The 26,110-nt window shown below is 38.6% G+C and overlaps 2 protein-coding genes across 3 annotated transcripts in view; both read left to right on the top strand.

The window, feature by feature from the left end:
- HIRA (histone cell cycle regulator) overlaps nt 1–20,267 on the top strand; it is a 39,254-nt gene extending 18,987 nt beyond the window's left edge. For both annotated transcript variants that reach the window (XM_074920957.1, XM_074920958.1), the window contains exons 11-25: nt 2,717–2,822; nt 3,409–3,636; nt 4,460–4,545; nt 4,898–5,092; nt 6,508–6,678; nt 8,193–8,397; nt 9,149–9,253; nt 10,047–10,195; nt 11,376–11,537; nt 12,303–12,361; nt 13,362–13,467; nt 15,240–15,362; nt 16,567–16,730; nt 18,718–18,806; nt 19,388–20,267. In XM_074920957.1, coding sequence (XP_074777058.1) covers nt 2,717–2,822; nt 3,409–3,636; nt 4,460–4,545; nt 4,898–5,092; nt 6,508–6,678; nt 8,193–8,397; nt 9,149–9,253; nt 10,047–10,195; nt 11,376–11,537; nt 12,303–12,361; nt 13,362–13,467; nt 15,240–15,362; nt 16,567–16,730; nt 18,718–18,806; nt 19,388–19,504 — 2,065 coding nt within the window. In that variant the 3' untranslated portion in view covers nt 19,505–20,267. The remainder of the gene's footprint in view (nt 1–2,716; nt 2,823–3,408; nt 3,637–4,459; nt 4,546–4,897; nt 5,093–6,507; nt 6,679–8,192; nt 8,398–9,148; nt 9,254–10,046; nt 10,196–11,375; nt 11,538–12,302; nt 12,362–13,361; nt 13,468–15,239; nt 15,363–16,566; nt 16,731–18,717; nt 18,807–19,387) is intronic.
- Nucleotides 20,268–22,794: 2,527 nt separating this feature from the next.
- Nucleotides 22,795–26,110, top strand: part of PPIL2 (peptidylprolyl isomerase like 2) — a 73,487-nt gene continuing 70,171 nt past the window's right edge. The window contains exons 1-5 of the mRNA XM_074921294.1: nt 22,795–22,904; nt 23,007–23,056; nt 23,583–23,628; nt 24,539–24,601; nt 24,770–24,821. Coding sequence (XP_074777395.1) covers nt 22,873–22,904; nt 23,007–23,056; nt 23,583–23,628; nt 24,539–24,601; nt 24,770–24,821 — 243 coding nt within the window. The 5' untranslated portion in view covers nt 22,795–22,872. The remainder of the gene's footprint in view (nt 22,905–23,006; nt 23,057–23,582; nt 23,629–24,538; nt 24,602–24,769; nt 24,822–26,110) is intronic.

Genomic DNA, 26,110 nt, shown 5'->3' on the forward strand with positions numbered 1-26,110 from the left:
CAGGTAATTACATAGGTTGTCTTAATTCTAGCACTTCCTAACTTTTGAAATTCTACCTTAATAGATGTTACGATCTTAATGGTATTATGCTGTAAATTCTAAAGCTTACAATTGTGTAACTTCCTGTTTTCTGTGCCATGTAGATTTTCCCATGAAGCTTAGTGAAGCACGATAAAAAGTTTTCAAAACCAAAACATTTTCTTTCGTTAACAGATTCAGGCTAGAAAGCCAGTAAGTGGAATATTTCATGCAAAGTGCTGCTATTGTTGTAGTACAATAGCTTGGAATAGTTTTGTTTTCCTGTAGTGTTTTTTATTTCTCCATCTGCAATTTGCACATTTCATGGCGTAAAGTCATTGGGAGTAATAGCTGGTTAACATTTTGCCATTTCTGAGGAAATGGTTTTGTGGGATATTTGAGAGGCTAAATATCATCAGGAAGCTTATTATTTTATATCCTGTTTACAAATTGAAATGTATGGCTAAAATGTCAGTAATGTGGAATGTTCCCAGAAACGTGCTCCACTCTGAAAACAGACTGAGTAAATTCAGAGAAATCTGATACTATTATATTGTTACAGCTCTCTCGTTTCTGTTTTAGAATTTTAGACTTGGATCCATCATCATAGTATCTGAACATGGTTATGTTTTCATGGAACAATTGCTTGGATCCAGAGGTCAATAGGAGCTCAGCAATTTTGTCTGCTAAGCAAGCAGAAAACTCAAGATTTTATCATTTTCTAACTTGGAGTAGTGTTGGTTAACCTAGTTGCATGGTGCTGAGGCTAACTTCTCTGGATGCGATGCTATCAGGGCACCAGCCACCACGAAAAGAGACGTTTTCAAACACCTGTAGCCATGATGTATGTAAAATATTTTTAAGCCTTGCTGGAGTAGTTTGGATAGGACTTCAGAGTTCTGCCTGTTTCCCTTTCCTCTTCCATTGTCTGTAACAAGTGTCTGTAAACCACTATGTTCCTGCCTCTGTGAGCTCTATAACTGGAAGTTACTGAGTTAGTAGTCAAAGCTCATATTTTTTTTTCAAATGTGCAATAATAGCTTATATATGGAAGGTTATCATTCCATTGACTAGAAGGTATAATTTGTCCTCTCTCTCTCTCTCTCTCTCCTACCAAGAAAACCTTTTGAGACTTCCAGAAGAGCATTACAATATATCCCCACATACAAGAACATGTGCAGTTTGCTTAAATACCCAAATAATGAACAATAACAGAATCAAACATATGTTCTTGCCTGGTACTGTTAAGGTGAGAAGCCTCTGCCTGAGCATTCACACACCAATCAAGGAGTTGCACCCACACCACCTGAGACTTGAACTGGGAGGACTGGAGTCCCTTTGCACTGAGCAGCTCCTGTGAGCCAGCGGGTGCCCCTTGTGAATCCTCACCCTCACACACACACACACACTTACCTGCAGGTGCTGCTGCTTCCCTCCGGCTCAACCCTAGGTTCCCCAAAGCAGAATCAGGGCCTTCAAAATAAAAAGCATTATTCATTCTGTCTGTGGTGCACAAATTCAGACAGTCCGAGCTGGGGGCCTCTGGAGGGGGACCCCAAACACTGACCTTCCTGGGCAATTATACCCTTACAGTCTCCGTTTCCGCCCCTCACACCATAGTCTGGGCCGATAGTCATATTCGGGTCTGGGATTGTCTGCTCTCTTATTGGGTCCTTTTTCTCATCCCTAGGTGGGTTTTTTCTCTTTCCTGTTTTTTAGGCCAGTGGGTACTGTATCTCCTTTTCCTGGCCCAAACTGGTTCTGGGGCTTTCCCAATCTCATTCCTCCAATCAGAGAATAGGTCAACGTTAAGCAAAAGTGTTAAGCAAGCTACGAGTTCTGCTTTATCATGAACAGCTACTTCTCAGTGGCTAAACAAAGTCCTTAAAGCCCTCCAAAACATATTAACAGCCTCTATAATTTATATACGTTTCTGTGCTATTATAGCTTCACAATCTTATCCCGTTATTGCCATGGACTGTTTACTTCTTGTTCAGATGTAGTCTGCACGCTCATGTAGTTCAGCTTTGCCACCTTTTGCAACAGTACAGAGATTTTTGGACTGCTCAGATGCACATCTTGCTTTCTTTTTATTGCTGTTGCTTCAGATGATGGAGAAGATACATTTACCCAACATACAGAGCTTCTCTCAAGAGAGTCTTATCCTTTCTCCTTCCTATTTTGTTTATTTGGACTGTAAGCTCTTTATAGGAATGGACTATCTGTTACTGTTTCCCATGCATGATGAAGCTTCATCCTCCATGGACCCCAAGCAGCAGTTTACAGGGCCTTCAAAGAAGTGTATCGATTGCTTATCTGCTGAAGGCTTCTTTCTTCACCCAGCTACATTAGCACAAAAATGTTATACATCTTGTAAAGCAAATATATTTATAATTTTCTCTCATTGTTCATTGTGAACACTATTTTCTTTTACCCCTACATAAAGGTTTTCATGGTGCTGATAGTGCCATGAGTAGGTGTATTGCTCTAATGCCAACTTTCTGTGTGCAGTCTCCAAAGGAATACTGGCACACGGAGTGCTGCTCTCCATCACCCTGTCTCCTTGCTGTCCCGCTTCTTTGGTTCCGTCAGTAGTTGTGATAATAAATCTTACGCTTTCTACTGAGCATTTCATTGTATTGCCCCTTTACATCGATGAAAGAGAATGAAAACAAAGATGGACCTTTATTTCTTTCAGGACCCTTAATGGACTCGGTATCCTGGTGTGTTCCATGGATGGATCAGTAGCATTTTTGGACTTTTCCCAGGATGAACTCGGAGATCCTCTCAGTGAGGAGGAAAAGGTACAGTGAGCACTCAGAGAATTTGTAATCATATTTGAGGGATGTATTGACTTAATTAAAATATTGGACTATTTATAGAAGTGTGTAGTGACTGATTTCCATATTACAGAAAAATGTGTTCTTGTCTACAAATCATTAAAAAAGAGTAGTCAGGAAATGAATTTGTGATATTACTTTCTATTCTGGAAAGAAAGTCTATTTGGAAAACATCCACTTGCTTACACATCATTATACATTTGAAGTAATTATTTGGCTAAGGAAACAAGTAGTGGGTGCTTCAAAACACTTTAAAATTACTCTTTGACTTGCATATATGCAAGTCTTTTTAAACTGATTGCTGTTGGCTGTTTTTTCCTCTCATTGCTATTAGCAACTAAAGCTTTGAATTCCAATTACTTTACATATTGATTTAGTGTCAGCTGAAAATATAAAGGAAGAAAAAAATCTGCAGTGTATAAATGATACAGAGGGCATTTTCATTTTATGGATTTCATTAGATTTGTGTGATTCCAAACGTTATAATTAGTGATGTCATGCTAGCAGTTATAGTCACTTCTTTTGTGTGATACATTTTTAACACCTACAGAGCAACATTCATCAGTCCACCTATGGTAAAAGCCTAGCTATAATGACTGAAGCTCAGTTGTCTACCACCATTATTGAGAACCCAGAGATGCTCAAGTATCAACAGAGACAGCAACAGCAGCAGGTGGAGCAGAAAAATGCATCAATTAGGGAAGCATCTGGGACTGCGACAGCGGCTCCCAAAGTGGCAAGCATGGTTAATGGGGAGAGTTTGGAGGACATTAGAAAGGTAGGTGTTCTTGGATAGTCACTTTGTGGTCTTAAGTAGTAAGCTGATACATATCAAACTGCATATGATAAAACCAATTTCTGCTTCCTTATTTGTGGTGAATGGCACCTTTCAACCCATGAATGGTCCGGTTTACGTTACTGGGACTTGCTGAAAAGTTAAAATGCTTTTAAGCACAAGTAAGACACTGTGGAAAAAGACTTGGGGATAGTTCTACGATGGGTGCTAAATTCTTGGTCTGCAGAAAGGAAACCAGAGGTAGATAACAGTCAAACTTGAGAACTGTGCTTCAGTCTCTCAGTGAAGGAGGTGGAAAGCATTATTTAATTCTCTCCTAAACACAGAACACAACATTTAATGAAGGGTTCAGTGCACACAGATGAGAATGTTTGACTTGACTCTTAATGTAGACAACGGATTACATTCTTCACAAGTGTCTCTTCTACGAATGGATAGATCCAGAATTGGAAACATGTGCATTTAAATTAAAAAGAATGTATGTTATGGTACAGCCTGAGAGCAGTAATCAGAATTCTGTAGTACTTTGTAGTATATGAACTTCTAAATACTTAAAAAACACCTAATGTTGGTCAAAAAAAATTTGTGGTATTAAAATACACTTGCATTAATAAAAATCTAGCTTGATTCTATTTATGCAATAATAGTATGATTTGAAGACAATAAGAGGCAAAAATTATTTAACAGACTTTTGAGGAACATTTTTCAACTAATAAACCTATTCTTGCCAGGTAAAAAAAAAAAAACAAAGAAAAAACACATTTCCAATTTATCAGAAATGACAATGAAATATATTTCCCAACAGAATCTCTTAAAAAAACAAGTTGAAACACGAACAGCAGATGGTCGGAGAAGGATCACGCCTCTCTGCATAGCTCAGCTGGACACTGGGTATGTTTGGAAGTTGTCTTTAAAATCCTTCTTTACTTTTTTGCACTTGCTGGAAGGTCCTTTTGAATACTTACAGAATTCAACTTATGTTTTCATAGCTATAAGATCTCACTTCAAATAAATAAGGCTAATTGTCATTATCTACCATTATAGATGAGTGAACAATACTGTATTGCAAGTTCATATCTACATTAATGCTGGCTTTAGTGTCCTTTGTGCGTGAGAAACAATAGGTTATATTGAGTATCCACGTGTGGAAAAGGGAAGAATGGAATAAATAGTTAAAAATAATTGAAGAAGAGTAATTTTAAAATGTTTGATAAATGTATTTTTTGTGTGTCTTTTTGCTTAGGGATTTTTCTACAGCATTTTTCAATAGCATCCCAATATCTGGATCGCTGTCTGGCTCAATGTTGTCTTCTCAAAGTAACCAGCAGCTCATGTCATTAGATTCTAATGCAGCAAATTCCCTTAATACTTCAAAGCCTTCTGTAGAGCCAACAGCAGCCAGTATAAAACCAACAGATGATGCAGCCAATAAAGATGGGTCAGTATTTGCAGTTTTGTTTTTCACTTATATGACTCTGTTTAGTTTTTAATTCTTGTTTACAGTTCTTTAATCAAGCAGTTATTAAAGTGCTTTCCTTACTGCAAAACTTCAAGAATCTAACATTCCTGAAAACATCAAGATTTTATTAGTATTTGGTTACTTTAAATAGGGATAAATCAGTAATGAATAAATCCATATACATAGTTCTGGAAATAAACTTCAATGCAATGAGGTATGCAATTAATTGCTAATGCTCTAACAAATTGACTTGCTTATAGATTACTGGGTTGCTATTAGTAAATAATAGAAGGTTTTCCAGCAGTGGAAGTAATGAAATGAAGTCTGTTTTCCATCAGATTCTGTCCTCTGTCCTGTAGATCTCCTGTCTTCAAACATGGTAATTCTTCTTCCCTGTATAGCAACCCCATCAGAGCACAGTGACATTGACTTGTCAATGCACATATGCTGATTGGCGAGTGTGTCTTATAAATTAATTATGGAACAACTAAATTTTACTTGCTTTTTCCTCAGTGGTATCACTGACTTGGTTTCTTCTCCTCAGTGTGTTCTTTAAAGCATTTGTAAGAGCCCAGTGTCATTGGAACCTTTACCACTCCATCAGATTTAGTTGAAATTGGCCACAGATTAAAAACTGAATGAGTAGACTATGAGAAATGATTGACAGCTGAAACTATTAAGTTTCCTTTTCTTTGGAAACTGGACTTCTAACAGCTTTTTAGTACAAACCACTTATCTTAGAGGAATTCTTTCTTTCAATCCATTCCCCAAATGAATTGAAAAATCTGTAAAATAAACAGCTATTCAAATAATAGATCCCTGGAATGCTTTAGCGTGAGGAAAACACAGTCCTTTGCCTTAGAGTTATGCTTGGAAAGGCCTAATAATTAGTTTGTGTTCTTCAACAACAAAATCAAAACCTGGCATGAATTGTTTTGGTGCAAATTGGTTGATAAACAGTGGAATATAATCTTGTAATGGAAAGTATTTGGTAACATGAACAAAGGGTAAAACAGGGAACCCCAGTCCTCATGTAAAATAGTGATCCTTTCCCTTTGGGTACATAAGTACCAGCTGAAACTATTATTTCATTCCTGAATTAAAAATACATAATGAATGAATTAAGGTCTTTTGATCTAGATATATCCATGTGGCCACATGAAGCTCTTAGCTCTGAGATGTATCATAAACAGCTTTTGAGAGCAGTCAAAGCTTGCAAGATACTGATGCATGAAAGGGGAAAAGCATATTGTAATTCATGTATTACTTGAGTGAAAGGTTTTCAATATGGTTTGTAGCCAATATAATGAATGCTAGCTAGTTGTTCTGAGCAATGTAGGCTACCAATACTAGAATTCTTTCAATCCTTGTTTTCCTGTCTCTGTTACTGACAGTGTAAATGCTACCTCTGCCTCAACTGCTCCTCCTGCATCGTCTTCCTCTGTATTGACAACTCCATCCAAGATTGAACCTATGAGAGCATTTGATTCTAGATTTACAGAACGATCCAAAGCCACCTCAGGGACTGCTGTTGTAACAAATACAAATCAGACTGTTGTGGACAGGTAAGACATAACCCAGGGAGAAAAATATGATAATGATATAGAGAGTTAAAATACTGATACTCTGTGGTGTGGATGTCATGGTGCTGGCACTCTAGAAATTCTGTGTGGTCTCTTCCACAACTGGAAGGAAAGGGGGCAGCTACAGATAGGTAAACTCTTATCCCTTTGTACATTTGTCTCTGGCATTTGGGTTCAAGCAGACTCTTCGAAGTACTTTTGAGTTAAAACTATTGTTGCAAGAGGCTGTGTGTGCGTGTGCCTCCGTGTGTGTCTGCATGCATCTGTGGTTCTTAGAAGACAAAAATAGCCAGCCTGCATCTCTGTACAAGAGTGAGATTTACTTCAAGATAAATTAGTATACATGTCTGCAGACAGCCTATCATCATAATAGCTGCAGTTATATTTCAGTTTTATGCCTTGAAGGCATGCAGAGAAGACGCTTTGATTTTAAGGGTTTTTGGCTCTGGATCCAGATGATTTAAAAAAAAAAAAAAAAAGAAGAAAGAAGAAAGCCTTTGGTTTTGTGACATACTGTGTTATGGCATAAGTGTTCCTCCTTCACCAAAACAAACAATAGAAAAAAAAGCAGTCTTGAGAAAGAAGTATGTAGTTGCCCAATTTACTATCAATAAAATGTGTTTTCATGAAGTACCTTGGTTTTATGTCAAAGGCTTAAACCATATGATGGAGAAGAAAGATGTATTAAAATACTCTCATAATTGCTTCTAATGTGTCAGTAAAGTATGGATAAAAGTGTATTGTTTGGCATAATTCAGATGCCAAAGAAAAAAGGTTTGGATTATGCAAGGTATTTCTAGGAAGCCGAGTGGTTATGGAATAAGTGGCAAAATGTTGTTGTGAATTAACCAGCTATTGGAGGGAATGGGAAGAGTATGATTAAATGACCTATTTTAGGGTATAATGGTTAAGAAAAGAGTTCACAGGGGCTTGTACTTTGTCATCTTTAGTTATATTGTATTCCTGAAATGGAAAATGGAACAGTGAGGTCATTTGTATGATTTGCAGATATGCATTTTACTTACAGTAGTCAGAACTGAATAGGACAACTTTTGGGGGTAGACAACAGAATGACATGAGTTCTGCATGAGTAAGCAGAAAGTGTAATGTCCATTGGAGGGGAAAAGATGAACTACTCTTGCATCTCACAGACTGCTGAATTATTTGAATCAACCCAGGGAAAGAGATCTGATTGGATTTGAATGCTAAAATAAAGTTGTTATTTACGGGTTTATCCAGTTGCTAACTGCTAGTTTGATTAATTTTTTTAAAGGAGAGAATATGTCTGATCAGCTTATGTGCACATTGCACATTGTACATTTGCAGAGGATTTGCCATACCTCTTCAGCTTCCTCCTTTTGTGCATTTTGAAATATGCTCAAACAAGGCTAAGAATGTATTTTCTTACCTGTAAGAATGCAGTGTGTAGGACATGTGGCAGCTTTTGGAATCAGCTTATATAAAACTTGAATTTTTTAATTTTTTTTTTCGCTTAGGCTGAAGGATCAGAATTTAATTAAAGACAGTAAGCCCAAGGATATTCTGGAGAGCAGCAGTGACAGTGAAGAGAAGATTCCAGCTGCTAAACCACTCAGTGCACCCAAACGGAAACTGGAACTTGAGGGAGAAACGGTAGAGAAGAAGAAAAAAGGAAGGCCCCGAAAAGACTCCAGACTTGTACCAGTAACTTTAACTGTTCAGGTGAAATAAACAAGATTCACTGTGTCTTTCAATGTTCATTTAATAAAGTCAGTTCCATGTTGACTTGTTCCATCACATCAGGGAATCACAGGTAGTGATAGTCCCTCAGAATTTTTAGCCATTCCTCTTCCTTGTCTTTAAACTTATTCTTTTTAATATTTAAGTTTATAAAAAGTAGATGCACATGGGAAATGTGTCAATCCTTTATATAAATATGCAGCTACCTACTGAACTGTACCAGCATACTAAGTATTGATAGCCTGCCAAACGTCTGTATAGAATAAAATTAAATGTATCAGTTTTTGGTGTTCTTTGATGGAGAGTTGCCCAAGCATAAGAGAGTGGCTTAGATACAATGACTTAAATGGTTATGAGTTCCCTAGGAAGGATGAAATAGTAAGTTGCATTAGAGTTTCCATAATTTTAGGTCGTATAGATCCCTCTGTTTTCAGTATTCAGAGCTTAGCTTTTCCATGGAGTATACCAGAATTTCCATTAATTAGTTGAGCTTAAAAGGAGGGGTGTTATTAAAAAAACCCCCACACATCTAGTTTGTTTTGGGTTTGTTAATTCTTAGAAGCTATATTAAAAAACCTTAAATTTATTCAATTAATTGGAAAAATATTAATATTGCAGTTTGCATTATTTGGAATTTTTTTTTAAGTCTCTTTAAAATCAGTCTATAAGATCTTTGATTTTAACTTTTTTTCATGGAAAAATTTAACTACTTTTGCAATTATGTTTTTTCCAGTCTCCAGCTACACTGGCTTCTGAGAAGGATGCTGCTTGCATCTCTGCACCAGCATTAGCACTTAAACTGCCAACCCCAATCCCACAGAAATCATTTACTTTGCAAGTGAGTGGACTATAGTGAAAAAAGCTTAATACTTAAAAAAAAATGCAGGATTATATATATATTTATATTCTTCAATTATTTAGATCCTTTGATAAATTAACATTTGAATATGTGTATTTGTTCAAGCAAGCAAGATGGTCTACTTCAGCTTCTAAGAATGTGTCTATATGAGAAAAGTTAATGACAAATCAGCTAAAAATAGGACACTTCTGAACTAGCTAAAATTTAAAGAGGAATACCTCTGGTTCATCAGTCCCTCCTCCTGGTTAACCGAAGTGTGTTGTTAAGAGTGTTCAACGGGAGTAACTACTGCATTGTTATTACAGTTGTGTTGGTAGTACACTGCTGAAGAGAAAACCAAGTATTTTCTGAGAGCTCTCTGGAGGTGCTCTACATTCAAAGAGACTGGCAAGTAGTTGTCTTTAGGTATTTAATGAAATAATTTTTCTGCATATTTAGGCTGTGGTAGTCTGGTTCTAATTGCAAGATTGTAGGGAGACTGGGCACATCTAGACTTGATCTGGTGCCCTTAATTACGAAGCAGACTAGCACAACCTTTCTTTATTCTTATGCTCCAAATACAGAGAAAATATCGGTGTTCTAGCCAAGACTGATTTTCGGAGGTCTGCTTCTTTTCAAGTGTCACAGTATATCTTGAAGCCACTTTAAACAGAGAATGCCATACTTAAATCTGTTCTTAAAGAAGGCATTGTTTTGGATCTAATGGTTGTTGCTGCTTTTTTGAGTAGTTCTTTTCCTCTTCCAAAATGTCTTTTATTTTACTGTATTTCAGGTAAGTTCAGATCCATCAATGTACCTGGAAGTGGAGAATGAAATGACCACAGTGGGAGGTTCAAAGCTGAGTAGGTTAAAGTGTAATCGAGAAGGAAAGGAATGGGAGACAGTCCTCACCAGTCGAATTCTCACTGCGGCAGGAAGCTGGTAAGAGCATATATTTTGAAGGAAGAGGATCCTGAAGGCCAGAATACATTTTTAGGGGCACAGATGTGCACTTTACAGGAAGTTAATTATGCTTAAACCCACATATTTACAAATAAGTAGAGTAGGTATTTTAATCTACTTATTTAGGAAAGTTGATTAACTGGATGCACTTCTGTTAGGGATTTTTGTGATTCTTTGTGCTTGGCTCAAGATACCCTATTTCTCTTCCACCTAACCTGGTTAATACATTGATGCTTTTTAAACTCTTACCCTGTGGAGTTTTTTGTAGGGATTCTGACTTCTTTCTGTTGTCGACTGCTATTGCTGGTTTTATCATCCCCCCACTAATTTTTACACAATCTTTCATAATATGTGGTTTGTGGATAAAAATATATATACTGCTCTTAGTCTTAAGACCAGTTTCACTCCAAGTATTAGCTCTATGCAATTTTAAATCATCACAGATTCTCATTAGCCAGTTACAACTATTTTCTTGTATATTTACATTTCTTTAAATTTCTTCATTAAAGTTGACTAAATCATGGTAAGTGACAGTTGTGTAAGTGCTAGCTATTGAAGAATTAAACATTTGAAACAGGATGTTTTGAGATTTAGAAGTATTTTCCTGAGTCTTCTGCTATTTTTAATCTTTATTTTTTATTTAACTTTGCCTAGTTCCAACCTCAGAGTTTAAACTGAAAGTATATTTCTGAAGCCTGAGCTGTGTTCAGGTCCAAAAAAGAAGCAGATTTTAAATATAAATACAAGTACAGGCCTGAAGAAGAGCTTATATATACTCAAAAGCTTTACTGATATTTCCAGCTAGGCCCCTTAGTCTAACACAAGACATTGTCTTTGCCTGCAAACCTTCTCTTGCCCATCTCCTTAGACTATCATAGTTATAATCAAATTAAGGAGGCATGGAATGCATCTGTGTATGTATATATGTACACACACAGATTATATATATTTATATATATTAAAAATGTATGTATACTAAAAATCTATCTAGTTTTTGACCTTTCTTCTTGATACCAAGGAGTTTTTTAAAAGCTGTAATAGTTACCTTTTGGGGAATTAGTGCAAGAAATCTTAAGAAATCAGTGTGGTTTTATGCTACTCACATTTGACAAAATGTAAATGTTTCTTTTTGGATTTTTTTTTTTTTTTTTTTTTTTAGTGAGATTGTAAGTGTAGCCTGTGAGAAACGAACATTGTCAGTATTTTCAGCTTGTGGTCGTCGCCTTCTTCCTCCTATAATATTGAATACACCTATTTCCACCCTGCATTGCACAGGTTCTTACATCATGGCTCTCACCACTGCTGCTACGCTCTCTGTTTGGTAAGTACCATGTTAGGCTGCAGCAGCTGACTGGGCTGATTTTTATAGGTAACTTCAATTGTGTCGATATATTGCTGTTGGAACTTAGGCTTACACCACATCAGGCCTGAGCACAAGTCCACTTTTGGGTATAACATGAAGAGTTAACTGGGTAGGACTTAAATCCTGTTTCTTCTCTGTTCTAGGACAGTCCATAATATTGAATTTGTTTCTAGAAGGAAGATAAAGGATCAGCTAGAAGTTACTAGTTTAAACAACCTCCCCAGAATAGGCTTGTCATATATATGGAATGGATTGGGGGAGGTGGGTAGGAGAAATAAGGATAATTCCATCTTCCATCATACTTAACTCATAAAGTACATGAATTTCAGAGTTAGAAGTACTTTAGCCATCTTCAAGATACCAAGATAAAAACTGCAGTAACTTGTTTACAGTGGTTGAATTTAATCTAATGTTTTATGCAAGTCAGAGCTCCTAAAGGAGTTATTTGGATCCTTATTGTTTGCTTAGCTGTAATGAGGTTTCCTGATAAAGAGCCATAAAAGTTGTTCTCTGCTATTGACTTCTGTCTTGCCGTAAGGGGTTTGAGTCTGCCAAAATAATTTTGTTGGAGCAATGAAGAAAATGTCAAAACAAACAAAAAACCACAACCAAACTAAAAAAAAAATCCCCAATTTGTCATGAATATTGAAGTAGTGCATTTGTTAAACAAATCTGGAGCTTTCAGTTGTTTGTAAACTGCAGACTTGTCCTTTTGTCTTTCAGGGATGTTCACAAGCAGACAGCCATTGTTAGAGACGAGTCTTTGCAAACAATATTTTCAGGTAATAAAAGGGGTCATTTAGTTACCTTTGAGCCCACCTGTACTGTTTAGTGCTATTTATGAATATGCTGAAATTATACAGAACCCAAAAAGCCTAAAAAAATTTTCCTTTGTTATTGTGTAGTAAAGGAAAGTTGAAATACTATAGAAATAACTGAGATAAGAATATCAGCAGGTGACTTGTACAAGATTCTGTAGCTTATTGTATTCTGACTTGCTTCTGAATGTGAAAATTCAGTGCTGTGAAGATCACAAAATAAATATTTAATGTAAATCAGCTATTACAGCAATTTCTTTGTGTGTATTTCATGTTTATTATCTTAACAGTGAAAACCAACTGATTCTCTTCCAATTGGTTATTTTAAAAGTTTCAGTTTCTATCATTGCCAACATCTAGCACAAAACAAATTATCAAAAAAGCAGTATCTCCGAGCATATTGGCTTCTATTTTAGCTTTGATTCATACAGTACTAATCAAAACTACATAGAGAAGTAGTTGTACTAGCAGTTTGCAAATGTCTTCATTAGCAGTTACATGCACAAACCCTGGGCCTGGAATATGCTGGGAAATGAGAGACTCCAGCTATCCCACGTACACTGTGTTCTTAGAGAGCACACTTAAAGTGCTTCTTTTCAGAATTGTAACTTAATGGGAAAAAGACAGATGAAGGCTCTCAGGTTACAGAAGACATGGCAGAATTGCTGAAGACTGCCCCTAGATATGGAAAATGTTTCCAGTTAAGGCCATGTTCTTTATAAGTTGCAGCATCAAGATTGATAACGTATTTTGCATGAGTGATTGCAGTGCTGCTGCACTAAGCCTGGTGCTTACCATCCTTATCTTGTGTCCTGACTTTCCTGTCAGTGCTTGAGAATAACATTGACTGAACCTTCTTCAATGGGTTACTATGACTGTTAATTAATGGTGGATAGCATTTTTTACCATTATCAATGTTACGCAAGACTCCAAAAGAAATACTTTGGTCTGATTTGACTTGTAGGAAGTGATGCAACTGTGTCTCAAATCTTGCTGACTCAGCATGGTATACCTGTAATGAGCATGTCTGATGGAAAGGCATACTGTTTTAATCCTTCTCTTTCTACATGGTAAGTTACGTATTATTTCCTGCTTTTATAGTTTAGCTGAACTGCTGATGTGTATTCTGATTTACTGTTTCACTCCATATTTTGAAGGTTATTCTGAGTAGGATCACATGCCAGACTTGGGTTTGCTTTGGTTCACTATTATATGTCTAGGCTTTAGTCTATTATATTCTTATGATTTGTTATGTTTAAAATAAATTTTTAAAATTATAAACTACAGCTTACTTTCTTCTACACAGTACATACTGTTTGATTTATTGACAGACACCTATATATACTTTTGCTGATGTACATCAGTTGAATCTGTCAAGCAGTTGACAATGATTAAAGATAATCTAGCCTTACAGTTTACACTTTTTATGTAAAAGAATGCAGTTCTGGAAAATTTGTCAAAACAATTTTCAGAGTTTTGTTGGGAGTTCAGACATGTTAAAATAATTGTGCTCAGTTTCTAGAGAAAATAAGACCTATGCACTCCCATCCTGAATGTGTATGTGACTTTGTCAGTTCCCATCACTCCTTAATATTTTTTTTGATCTGATGAGCAGTCAAGTTTGAAAAGAGCTCTTTGTCTCCACAATGTAAAAGTTTAATGAAGATAGTAAGTCAGGTAGGGGAGGAGGGAAGAAAACATTATACATCAGAGAATTCCCATGGAAGAGTCATTACTGATGTCCTAAACACAAGGAGAGGCTAGGTAAGAGTCTGTGCCTTACTGGGTATCAGATAGGCTTTCCCCATGGATTCTCTTCTGTCAAGGCATAAGTTCCCATTAAAAAATTTCCATGACTGTTTACACTGTCTTTCCAAAACAGATTCTGTGTTGTCTTTCTAAAAGGAAAAAACATGTTGCAGTCTTAATGTAATTGTTGTACTTAGTGTAATGAGTGTGCTTGATGAAAGGGCTTATTGTTTTAACTCCTACTTAGAATAATTGTTATTAGTCAACTACTTGATGTGAATCTTTGGAAAAGAAATAAAACACCTTATTTGTTCTTTAGATAACTTAAGAAATTATGCAGAAATTTTCCCGGTCAGTAAGCAGGGGACAGGCTCTCAGCCATAATTCTGAATTTGTTGTCACTTCTTATTTTGTACCACAGCTTTGGAAATACATAAAAGAGGAACTCATTTAGTCATCATCCAAATTTAAACATGCTAAAGCACTAAAGGGTATTTACTGGGAAATATTCGTGCCATTTTACCTCTGAGCTGTCTGGAGGTCTAAACTTGGCATTGGTTTGAGTCAGTGATTCCCTTGGCATCTCGAACCAGTGGAAATTATATCATTGATTAGCTGTGGAAATGCCAGCTCTAACTGTCAACTCCCTCCATATGAAGGAGTAGCTGTAATGTGTGGGAAAGATTGTCAATGTGTGTGATCTCTGATGACTTGTCTCGTGGGTGGGGTGACCTGGCATGACATAAAATTAAGTTATTAATGAGAAAGTCATTACCTCTATTCAAATGACTTCTTATAAGATGTAAAATGACAAGTAGAAAGTTCATTTCCTTCAAAACTAATGCTGAATTGTATTATACAATTAATGTTGTGGACTTTAGGGGTGGGAGGTACATTTCTGTGACAGCACAAGCAGAATTTGGACATGGAGTGGAAACAGTTGGGGTCCATGGAATTCTTGAACACCTTGGTGATATTTTTTTGGTTACCTGTGAAAATACAAGTCAGGCTTTGAGGCAGAACAGAGCTGGATCCCCTGATATCACTGGCTACTCTCTTCAAATTTGTTTTTTGTGTGTTTGCTTTTTTTCAGGAATCTTGTTTCTGACAAACAGGACTCTCTAGCACAATGTGCAGACTTCAGGAATAGTTTACCATCCCAAGAAGCCATGCTGTGTTCTGGGCCCTTAGCTGTTATACAGGGACGAACATCAAAGTATGCACTTACTTGCTTCATTTGATCAGCATGTTTGTCTTCTTTTTTTTCCTATTATTTATTCATGTGTGTGAATCAGTGAATTAATTCTTAAGATGCTAATAGCTCTGAAATTATAAGTAGCTCATACAGTGGTGTTTTACACCTTTACACAATTATAGTCTGTACCTTAATGTTGTTTTGACATTGTCTGGGGGGCAGGAAAGCATGCTCTAAACTTAATCATTTTAAGGCTTCTCTTTATTGGGTGGGTAAAGTATTTGACAATTCTGTACAGGTAATATTTTGATTAGCTAAACTGAGTTTCTTACATTTTACATATTAATTTTTAGTTTACCAGCTTTCTGAAGTAGACCTACAAATTTTGAGCAGTTAGTTGTCCTCAAGGGATCTATTTAATAAAGTCTTTGAGAAAGTTGAGTGATTAGTCATCTAATGCATATTTTTAACATCTGAAAATACCACCAGGGAACTGCGTGAGCCACAGCAGATTCCTGAATGTAATTTAATAGCCCATCTTCACCTGGATTTGAATTAGATTTCCCAAGCAGATTTCTTTGCTATTTCTGTCCTTCACATCTGAGTTTAAATTTTTTGCTGAAAGAAACTGAACAGAGTTGTAAGATTTTTATTGCTATTTTCTTGGAGGTGTGAGGGGAATTAATCAGGAACAATATTTGAAATCCAAGCAAACAACACTCTTTTTTGAGAGTGAGAAAATACCAGACTGAAAATTAGCATTTTTTTCAAAAAGGAAATCACTGGTTACTTTTTTCAAGTTAGCTTTCTTATGACAATACATTTATTTTCAAGAAATACTTTCAGTGCTTTAGGATAACTTTATATCTTGTGTTTATTTTGTGACTTTCACCTGTGACAGGCAAAGAAAGATAAAGGCAGTCATCTTAATTACCTATAAAGATTTAGGAGCACTTGGTCACTGATAAGTGTGTGTTTTAAAAAAGACAGATGAAAGGAAGAGAAAAAGAACAGGAGGCAGAAAACCCTTCATGGACCTTGCTAGGTGTAAATGGTCCAGTGTGAGGGAAGTTTGCTATGAAGTGCTGTCTTTTTCATCAAAAGCTTGACCTCTGGAAGCACTAGGTGCCTCTGAAAGATAAGTGTAGAATAGTTTGTACTCTGAAAATATGTATTTGTTAAATTACTATTTTATGGCTGGTATGTTAATTTTTTGGTTTTGTAGTTCAGGAAGGCAAGCTGCAAGATTGTTCTCCATGCCTCATTTAGTGCAACAAGAAACAACACTTGCATACCTGGAGAACCAGATAGCAGCAGCACTTATGTTACAATCCAGTCACGAATATCGCCACTGGCTCCTTATCTATGCACGGTACCTAGTTAATGAAGGTGAGGCCTGCCATGATATGTTACTTCTTTGCAGCTCTGATGGACTTTTAAGAAACACTCTATTCATGTCATGTTTATGTGTGATTGCACTTAACGTTCTCCTTTTAGCACTTGGCTTCTGGACTCAGTGTTTACTTAAAACCAAAGCAAACCGCTGAAGTGCATTTGCTTCCTGTAGTGCTCAGTACTCAGGAATCCTATTTTGATACACTGAACAGATAGATCATGGTCTGGGGAAACAGTGCCATCTGCGGACTTCAGTGGTAGGAATTGCATTGTAAAAAAGTCCAGTGATGTGTCAGGCATATCATATGTATTATCTGGCAGCAACTACAGATGTTTCAGATGAACCAGCAGCACCTTGTAAAATATGTAATATTCCTCAGCCAAATGATGATTGCTGCATGATGTGAAACAGAAGGGTTGCTCAGTCTGACGCTTTGTACCACAGCACATTAACTACAGAGAATTTGCTTGTGCTACTTGCACTTTATACTACTTTTACATACTAAAATTTCAACAGCCTGTACTGATGAGCTCCACAGATTAAATTCTGTGAGGAAAGAAACCCACAAGAAAGGGCGCTTGTGTCTCTCTTACATTTGAACACACTATATCTCTATGCTATTATGTTAAATAAGGTTAATCAACTGACTTTATGCTTCTTGGATTCTAAAGATCTCTGTTGTATCTCTGTTTGTCTGCATTCCAAACATAGTAGTTCTCATTGTATTAATTCAGCCTTATTCCTCGCCATGTATGATTGTTTTACACAGAGGGAAGGGAAATGGTTTGTGTTAGGCCACCTAGTAGGTGTTGGCAGAATTAAAATTGAGCTCATTAATTCTTGCCTTTTGACCCCTACCTTTTTTAACAAAAGAGCTTGGTGAACTTCATATGATTCTTTCTGTCCTTCCCCAGTGGAAATTAAAATGTTAATCTTGGGTCATTTGTTAAAGAGTTATAATTGTAAAAGTCCTCACTAATTGAGAACCTCTCTATTGTGTGTGCAGGGTTCATCTTGTACTGCACAAATGTTATTGCCTTGTGTGTGTGTATACACTGGATGCCACTGCGAGGTCTGCCTTGCCATACGTGCATTATTGACCCTTTATTCATGTCATGATTTCAACATTTAATGAATTCTAGTCCATCAAAATATTCAATCTACCATACCTTGATTGGGAAGTTACTCTTGTACAGATGACTTTGTACTTGCAAGAGAATTCCCCTCATCTCATATTTGAGTGGATAAAGCTGGCCTGGAAACTGTGTGTTTAAACCTTTTAAACCTTTTATTAAAGGTTTTATTTTAGTTTTTTTAACTCATGCATATTAACCGGATCCATTTTAATTTTGCTATAAGCTCTTTTGCTAAGGGTTTGAGAGATCTCTTCCAGTTTAGTAATATTTTAGTGTTTCAGAAGGATGTCTGGTTGTTTTATTGTTGGGCTTTTTTTACTGCTGACTCCAGTTTTCCAAATTCATATATTGCCATTAAATGCAAACTAGTAACTTTTCTCTTTCACTAGTTTTCATGTTGTGGCTTTCCAACTCATGATCTCTCTTTTGTATTAGTTCTCTGGCTGTTGAATAATGTCAGTTTTACAATGTTTTTTGTTTTGTTTTTTTAAAAGCTGGTATATTTATGTGGGAACGGGTGAGTAACAGAGATCAGGGCAGCTCTTAAAACAAACTGAAGTAACTACTTCAATTTTTCTCCCTATTGTAGATCATCTTTAGTAGTGTTTTTAATTATGAGAACTTAAAATAAAACGCTTCAGAATTCTAAATACTTTACAAATCATCTTATCTTTCCAAAGATTTGCTGTTAAAAGAATAATATACTTTTTCAGAAATCAATGGTTTGGGCTTTATTTTATTGTAGATACTTGTAACTCTTTCTTGTATGTTGTCGGTTACATTGTGGAGTGGTTCTATATAGCGAAATGCTTACAAATGTGATTTTATTTCTGGTAACATTCAGGGTTTGAATATCGTTTGCGAGAATTATGCAAGGATTTACTGGGTCCAGTCCATTACTCAGCTGGAAGTCAGTGGGAATCAACAGTTATGGTAAGTCCTGATAATAGTTTAACGAAGAATGAGGAAGAGTTCACCATGAAAATTACAGCTCATGGATAGACAATAAACTTAAAATACGATAAAACTTAGGGGAAAAAAAGCAATCTTGTCTTATTTTTGCTGACCCTGGAACCTTTTCCATATTCTGCTCTGATCTCATAAGCAGGCTTCCTCCCATTTCACTTGTATTCATTTTGTGTGAAACTGTAGACAAATGCTTATTGCCACAGTCACAACTCTGATGCTGTCTTGAGTATCATGCAGATGGAGCAGAGCTGCATGTTCAGGTCTCCACATTCTTCAGACAGCTACTTTGAAATAGTGACATGCCAATGAAATGTCTTCCCTTCTCAGAGTCACGCCTGGAGTCTGTAACTGCAGAAGCTGCACCTTCGGGAGTATATAAATGTAAAGACAGTTTTTATTCTGGGAGTCAAGTAAACAGAGTAAGAACATAAAATACAGAGTTCTTTCCAGGCAGGAACAAGGGTAGGAATCTTAAACAGCTCTATGGAATATATTGATGATAACAAGTAATACATTCTGAGGATGCTTTTGTGGTTTTTGTGCAGGGTTTACGAAAGAGAGAACTATTGAAAGAGCTTCTTCCTGTTATTGGACAGAACCTCCGCTTCCAGAGGCTTTTCACAGAATATCAAGAGCAGCTAGACATCTTGAGAGACAAGTAGCATTTCCCCAGATTTTCCCTGCGGGGCCTGGTCCGAGAGAAACTGCTGAACAGCATTAACCAGAGACAGAAGAGGAGCGAGAGCCCAGTCAGTAGGGACACTCCTGAAGAGGGCAGTGCCGTAAGGGTCCCAGATGCTTCAGGAGTGACCTGCTTTAGTTTTTAAAGAAGCTCACCAGTGGATTCATGAAAATGATGAGTGGATGAGCTAGACCATTTCCAAAGTGAAAGTTAACCATCGAAGCTGTGGCCTCTTGTTTCCATGGAAAGTCGTGGATATGTACTTCAGGGGGGTCCTTTTGGATCTGGATCTCATTTTAATATCAAAAACTAGCTGAGAACTGTTTGTGGGGTTTCTTGGATGTCCTGTGAAAAGCACAGTACTTCAGAGTACACTGAACAGCATATTTAACCCTGTTTAGGGTTTTTGCCTGAGGATTTATTGAGGCTCAACACTATATTAAATTAGATGAATGAGCCACGTAAAAAGAAATTTCATAAATATTAAGGTATTATGCAGCCAATAGACTCTTTCCTGTGAATATAATAATAATAATAATAATAAGAGGCTGTTCTAACACATGGACTATTTTTGTACTAGAATTTGCTAACTTGTAATATGGAATTTTATTTGGCCGATAATCAGGCTATCTCTACGAAGTCATCTTGTAGGAAATGGAACTCTAATTACAAAAGCTATGTTTCAAAATAATTCTACCAAATTAACATGTCATCATCTGTTTTTTAATTTTTAAATGTTTGTAAAAGGCATTTGGGGGGGAGGGGGAGGGACACAATGGGGTTGGCTCTTTTTGTAAGTACAGAAATAAATGAACATTGCATTGGTTTAAAAAACAAAAAGCAAAACCGTGGTCTTGAATTATTACGAAGGGCACAAGGCATCTCCAGAAATGTGAATGCAGGCTGAATCATGTTAACATGTCTAGAAATAAATACCTTCTGGGTCATCTTTCTTCTGAAAGCATGATCAGACAAGTACTTGTGATCTCCCTAGAGCAGCTACAGCATTTTCTCTTGAAGGCACATCTCAGCGGAAGGAGCAGGAGCTGTGTGGGAATGCCCGTTATCTCAGGCAACACAAAGCAAAATGGGCTCCTGTGACCACTGCCAAAAGTGGTCAGCACTGCAGCAAGAAATGAGCTTTGTGCAGTTATGGCCGTGCTCCTTTGTGTGGGGTTTTGTAATAACAACGGAGCACTGGTGCCCTGCCAGCAGTTCACCTGTGGAGTGGTTTTGGAATTGCACTGAAGCCAAATCAATCAACTTGTTTTCTTACCCAAAGTATGCTTGGTGCTGGGAAGAAAGCAAGTGTGTCTGTTGGTTCTTTCCAGGACTTACTATTCAGGTGCCTCAATTTATTGCCTTACTTCGAGGTGGTTTTGAGTAAGAAAATTAGTACTGAAATGTATTTAAAACCTCGTAGAAGGGCAGTTTCTCCCCTAAACTTCTAGCAGAAACAAACAATATCCTCCATCTTTAGCCAGGACAAGGACTGACTGTGCTACTGTGGACTTCAGCTGAAGATGACTGACCCTCTTCAGAGAGGCATTCCTGTAGTTATGTGGTTGTCAGGATCCTAGAGAGGGGGATGTGTTCTTTAACCCTCTAAATGTGGGGGTTTGCTGCCTCCTCTATTCAATCACCAGACCCGACGGACACCAGATTACTTCTTTGTACAACAATTTAATTTGCACACTGACTGAAGTGTTTTGAAGAGCAATAAAAATGTGACTTAGCAGCTGTTCTTCAGTATGGCGTCAGTGAGTTTCAACAAGCAGTGAGAAATGTAGCAGCAGCACGGCTTGAGTCTATATGTACCTGGTGGGGAAAATGAAGGTGATAAGGAGAGCGACCCAACTTCCCTGACCTCTAGTCCAAAAAGTTTAATAGTACTGTGACAACCTGTTGTGGTAGTGCTGTGAATGTAGGCAAATTGGTAGTAGCATATGAATCACTTATGGGAACAGGCATTATATTCCCCAGAGAATAGACTCATAGAATCACAGAAAGTTTGGGTTGGAAAGGACCTTTAAAGGTCATGTATTCCAACCCCCTACAATGAGCAGGGACCTTTACACTCCCATCAGGTTGCATTCATGTGCATAGGCAAGCCACCCACAGAAATGATTAAAAGAGGAGATAGATGCCATGTTCTGAGGAAAAGGTGGGTCTGGTCAAAGGCTGATACAGTCAGTGGGAGTCTGGCTGTCAGCTTCCATGGATTTTGACTCTCAACCATTCTGTGTAGGCAGCTGCCAGGTTGATGGTTTAATGAGGAAAGAACAAACGAGCATGGTTTTGGAGGTGTTGGGTAAGTGAAAGTGCTGAGACAAGTGGCTGTTTCCTTCTGCTAAAGGCAAGATGTTTGGATTTGGCCCATTCTCTGTTCAGCCTTGTGCTGTTCATACCACCCTTGTAACGAATGCTGTTCAATAGGATTTAGAGGTAATTAGCTAAGGGAAAGTAAGTTCTTTGTTATTAAGTCTTCAAAGAGATGCTGAAATACATTTTATGAAGAGCTGTCTCCATATTAGACGCTATGTAATTTTTTCTATCCGCTTTTTCTTGGGAGGTTCTGTCACTGCCTGGCAGACCAGGAATATTACAAGTTTAAATTCCATGCAACAAAATCCATTGAAATGAAGATGAACATTTTTCTTAAATCGGATATTTTAGCATTTTCTGCGTACTAAAGTCAACACCTTTTTTCAAACAAGGGCTATGAAAACTCTGTTTAAGGCTGTATTGCATTATCAAAAGGAAGCCTGCAGCAAAATCACGAAGGAACGCGTTCACTGCGGAGCACGGGCAGCGTTTGCACCCGGGAGCGTTGATCCGTTACCGGTTTGGACGTTGGGGAGTGTCACAGAGGGGAACTGACGTTCTCGCTAGGCAACCCGGGCAGAGCACTCCGAACTCCCTCGGGGCTTCCCCTGACGACGGTGAGGGAGGACCCGACCGGAGCCGCAGCAAAAACTGAAATAAAATCAGGTTTAGCTGGGCGGCAAGCACCGGGGCGCAGCCTCCCCTGCAGGCAGCTAAAGGCCGCGCAGCCGCTCCCGCGCCTCCCGCCGCGCTCGGGCCGGGCCGGCCCCCGGAACGCCGCCCGGCCCCGGAACGCCGCCCGTCCCCGGAACGCCGCCCGGCCCCCGGAACGCCGCCCGGCCCCGGAACGCCGCCCGGCCCCGGAACGCCGCCCGGCCCCCGGAACGCCGCCCGCCGCCCGTGTTTCCGCGGCGCGGCCTTTCGCCGCCGTACCCGCCCCGGAAGGGCGCCGCGGCCGCAGCCGTCCGGGTGCAGGAGCTCGGCGGGGCCGGGGAGCCGCGTCCCTGCGGGGGAGCCGCCGCCATGGGGAAGAGGCAGCACCAGAAGGACAAGATGTGAGCGGGGAGCGGGCCCGGCCGGGGCGGGGAGCGCGGGGACACGCGGGGCGGGTGTGGGGGCGCTGTGGCTGCCCGCGAGTGACCCCTCTGTCTCGGCAGGTACATCACGTGCGCGGAGTACACGCAGTTCTACGGGGGCAAGAAAGCAGGTAAAGGGGTGAAGGGTCGTCTGTCCCCCCCCGTCCCCCCACGTTCCCTTCGGTGGGGCGGCTGCTGAAGCCACCCCCTTGAGCTGAGCATCCTCTGGGCCCGCCCGGGCCGCCCCGAGCCGCCGCAGCCGGTCTGCGTGGAAACGGCAGAAATTGGGGGCGTAACGCCCAGGTGAGCCGTCCCTGCCTCCGCCAGCTCTGGGCCCGCCGGTAGGGCAGAGCTTGCCGGTGGTTACAGTGTTAACCACCAAATTAAAACTCGGTGCTGTCAGCCTGCCGGCTCTGGTTTGGTTTTTTTCCTATTGTGTAATTTTACTTGAGGAGTCTCTTCTCTGTGGGAAAAGTCCGATTTTAGTTACAGTTTGCAAGGTTTAGCCCTTGTCATCAGTAAATTGCCACCATGTATACAGCAGAATTTAACTTTCAACTGTTTCTTTGTTACCCATGGTTACCTACGGTTACCTTTGGTACCTAGGTATTTACCATATGCTTATTAAAATTATGTGGTGTTTTCTTTCATAAACAGATCTTCCACGAACTAATTTTAGACGTTTATCATTTGATCACTGCAGGTAAGACAGCAAGTCTACACTATTATTATTAAATGGTGCATCTTTTTATCAGGATGTTGACATTGAACTATTACTGAAGTCATGTTCTTCTGAGGTATTTACTGTCATTGGCTTGTGCCTGCAATAATAGTAATGCAGCAGGAAAACATTCAATAAGAACTGAAACAATATATGTACTCTCCATGATCAGTGTCTGCAGAGATTGGAGCTGATGGCTAAAGGAATACACAAGTGATAAAATAATTCAGAGCAATGTCATGTGCATTTCAGTCTTTCAAATCTCTGTAAACAGGGTTTGAATCTACTTTTCCCTGCTCAGAAGATTCTTGGTCAATCACTAATCTTTCTGAGGCAGTGATTAGGTAGATTGAAGAACTTTTTATGCTATTTTTTGTGTTTAGGGTTTACCACTTGAAGTGCTGGAGTGAAGGATAGGCGTTAGTAGAGTTGGGTTAGACTCCACATGTAAATTGAAGGTTACCACATGTATGAACTACTGCTGCTTGGCTAAAACCTGGCTGGATTATGGAAGCATCCCTAACAGGGGATGCTGACTGTGATTGCCAGTTACTCCCTAGCACATTTCAGTGCAAAGTCAGTGTGTTTCTGCTTTAACCACCTTTTGTGCTGGTGGGGCCCAACATGGCAATGGAAGTGGGCTGGGGAGTATTACAGCATCCTGTGGCTCTATGGCTGTCACCTGCATGTTACTGAACTGCACCACTTCCTTTCAAGGATTTTGTTATTAACCTAGTTTAGGTAGAATCAGGTAGTGGATATTGGCAGCCACTCAGTATTTTCAATCATTTAAGCCTTGCTTTAATGTGCAAATGAATCAGCAAAATGTTATTTGCTTATGTCATCATGATTTCCAGCTGATTTTTGCTAAGAACATGTACTTTTTTTCTAGTTTGTCTCTGCAGCCGTTTGAATACCCAGTTTGCACACCAGATGGGACAGTCTTTGACATAGTGTAAGTTACTGTCTGTTCTTAGCTTTATTTTTGTGTTGGTGAACTGGTTACAGCTGTGTAATCATTATTTGGTCTTAGCAAGTTGCCAGAAATAATCATGCTCATTAGTAGAGGCTTCTGATGGTGCTTGTCACTTATTACTTTATCTCCTTTTTTTTTTTCTTTCAGGAGCATTTTTCCTTGGATAAAGAAGTACGGAACCAATCCAATCACAGGAGAAGTAAGTATTGATGGGTATATTCACATGATGTCTTTATTTTCCTTATGTTCAGTTTCCTATTTAATGTGTGGGAGAAACAAATATGCCTTAATGAAAGAAAAAGAAGTTGAATGAGAGTGCTATTTTGAAGTATGACATTTGTGAGAACAGCTTTGCTGAAATCAGTGTGGAGATTTACTAGAGATCTCTTCTTTTAGCCAGAAAAAAAAAGGGCTTCTGGACTTGAGACCTGATATCCCCTCACTGTCATCCTACTAATGATCATTGTAGTAGAAAATAATTGGCCTTATTGGCCTTGGACTGTGTGTGAGGAAGAAGGAGAGCTTTTTTTTTTTTTTTTTCCATTGCATTGTAAATAGTATGGCAGAGGAAATGTGCAGTTCATTTGTATAAAAATCCCAGAGTATCTTGCCTGTCTTACAGGTGTGGCATAATTAAAATCTGAATAAATTACTGCTTGTTACTGCTAGTGATGCCCTGGACTGATCACTGGCAGAAAAGACTCTCTACTGCTGCCTTGTATAAGCAGAATTCTAGTCTGTACTGGGCAAGGGGCTGGCAAGCTCACCTCTTCGTCTGTGATTAAACTTGCAGTTGTGTTTCCTGACCAAAAGGATATTTAACTTTATGCAGATTAAAGAGATTAATAGATACTATGATTGGTAATCTAAAACTGCAAAGTCTTTGAGTTATCTTGACAACATATTTCAGAAAGCTTCTGACCTGCCTTTGTCGTGATAGTTCACTGTAAGACTGGGATTTCACACTATGATCAGTTCCCTAGTGGTTTTTCTCCCTCCTTTCTCTGCATAAATGATCATTTACTTTCTGTGATAGCGTGAAGTTGTGAAGAACTGGATAAACACGGAGTACTGGAAATATTTCCTTGTTTGATTTTTTTTTTTTTTTTTCTGGTGTGTTAAAAGAGAGTACATTGTTTGTGAGGGCATAGAGAAAAATTTTAAACAGAAATTGGTGCTTGAGCTACTGAAACTTGTCTTTTGCTTCAGTAAGTGCAGTTACTTTCCTGAGCGTTAGGTGGCAGCCATTGCACAGGATTGTTGGTTGGTTTGCAGATGGCTTTGTGGTGTGAGATTACCTTTGAAACATCTTGTGTTTGATTAAAGACTTTCCCTGCAGACAGATACGAGAAGCTAAATACAGATTCAGCATTCCAAACTCTAAACGTGAACAGACTGTCAGAGACTCGGTATCTTCAGTTGTAGCAAACTGCAGGTGTGTTTGTGCGATGGGAAGATGATTGAAGGTCTTTTTTCACACGTGAAAAG

The sequence above is a fragment of the Athene noctua genome, chromosome 17 (assembly GCF_965140245.1).
Source record: "Athene noctua chromosome 17, bAthNoc1.hap1.1, whole genome shotgun sequence".
NCBI classification, from domain to species: domain Eukaryota; kingdom Metazoa; phylum Chordata; class Aves; order Strigiformes; family Strigidae; genus Athene; species Athene noctua.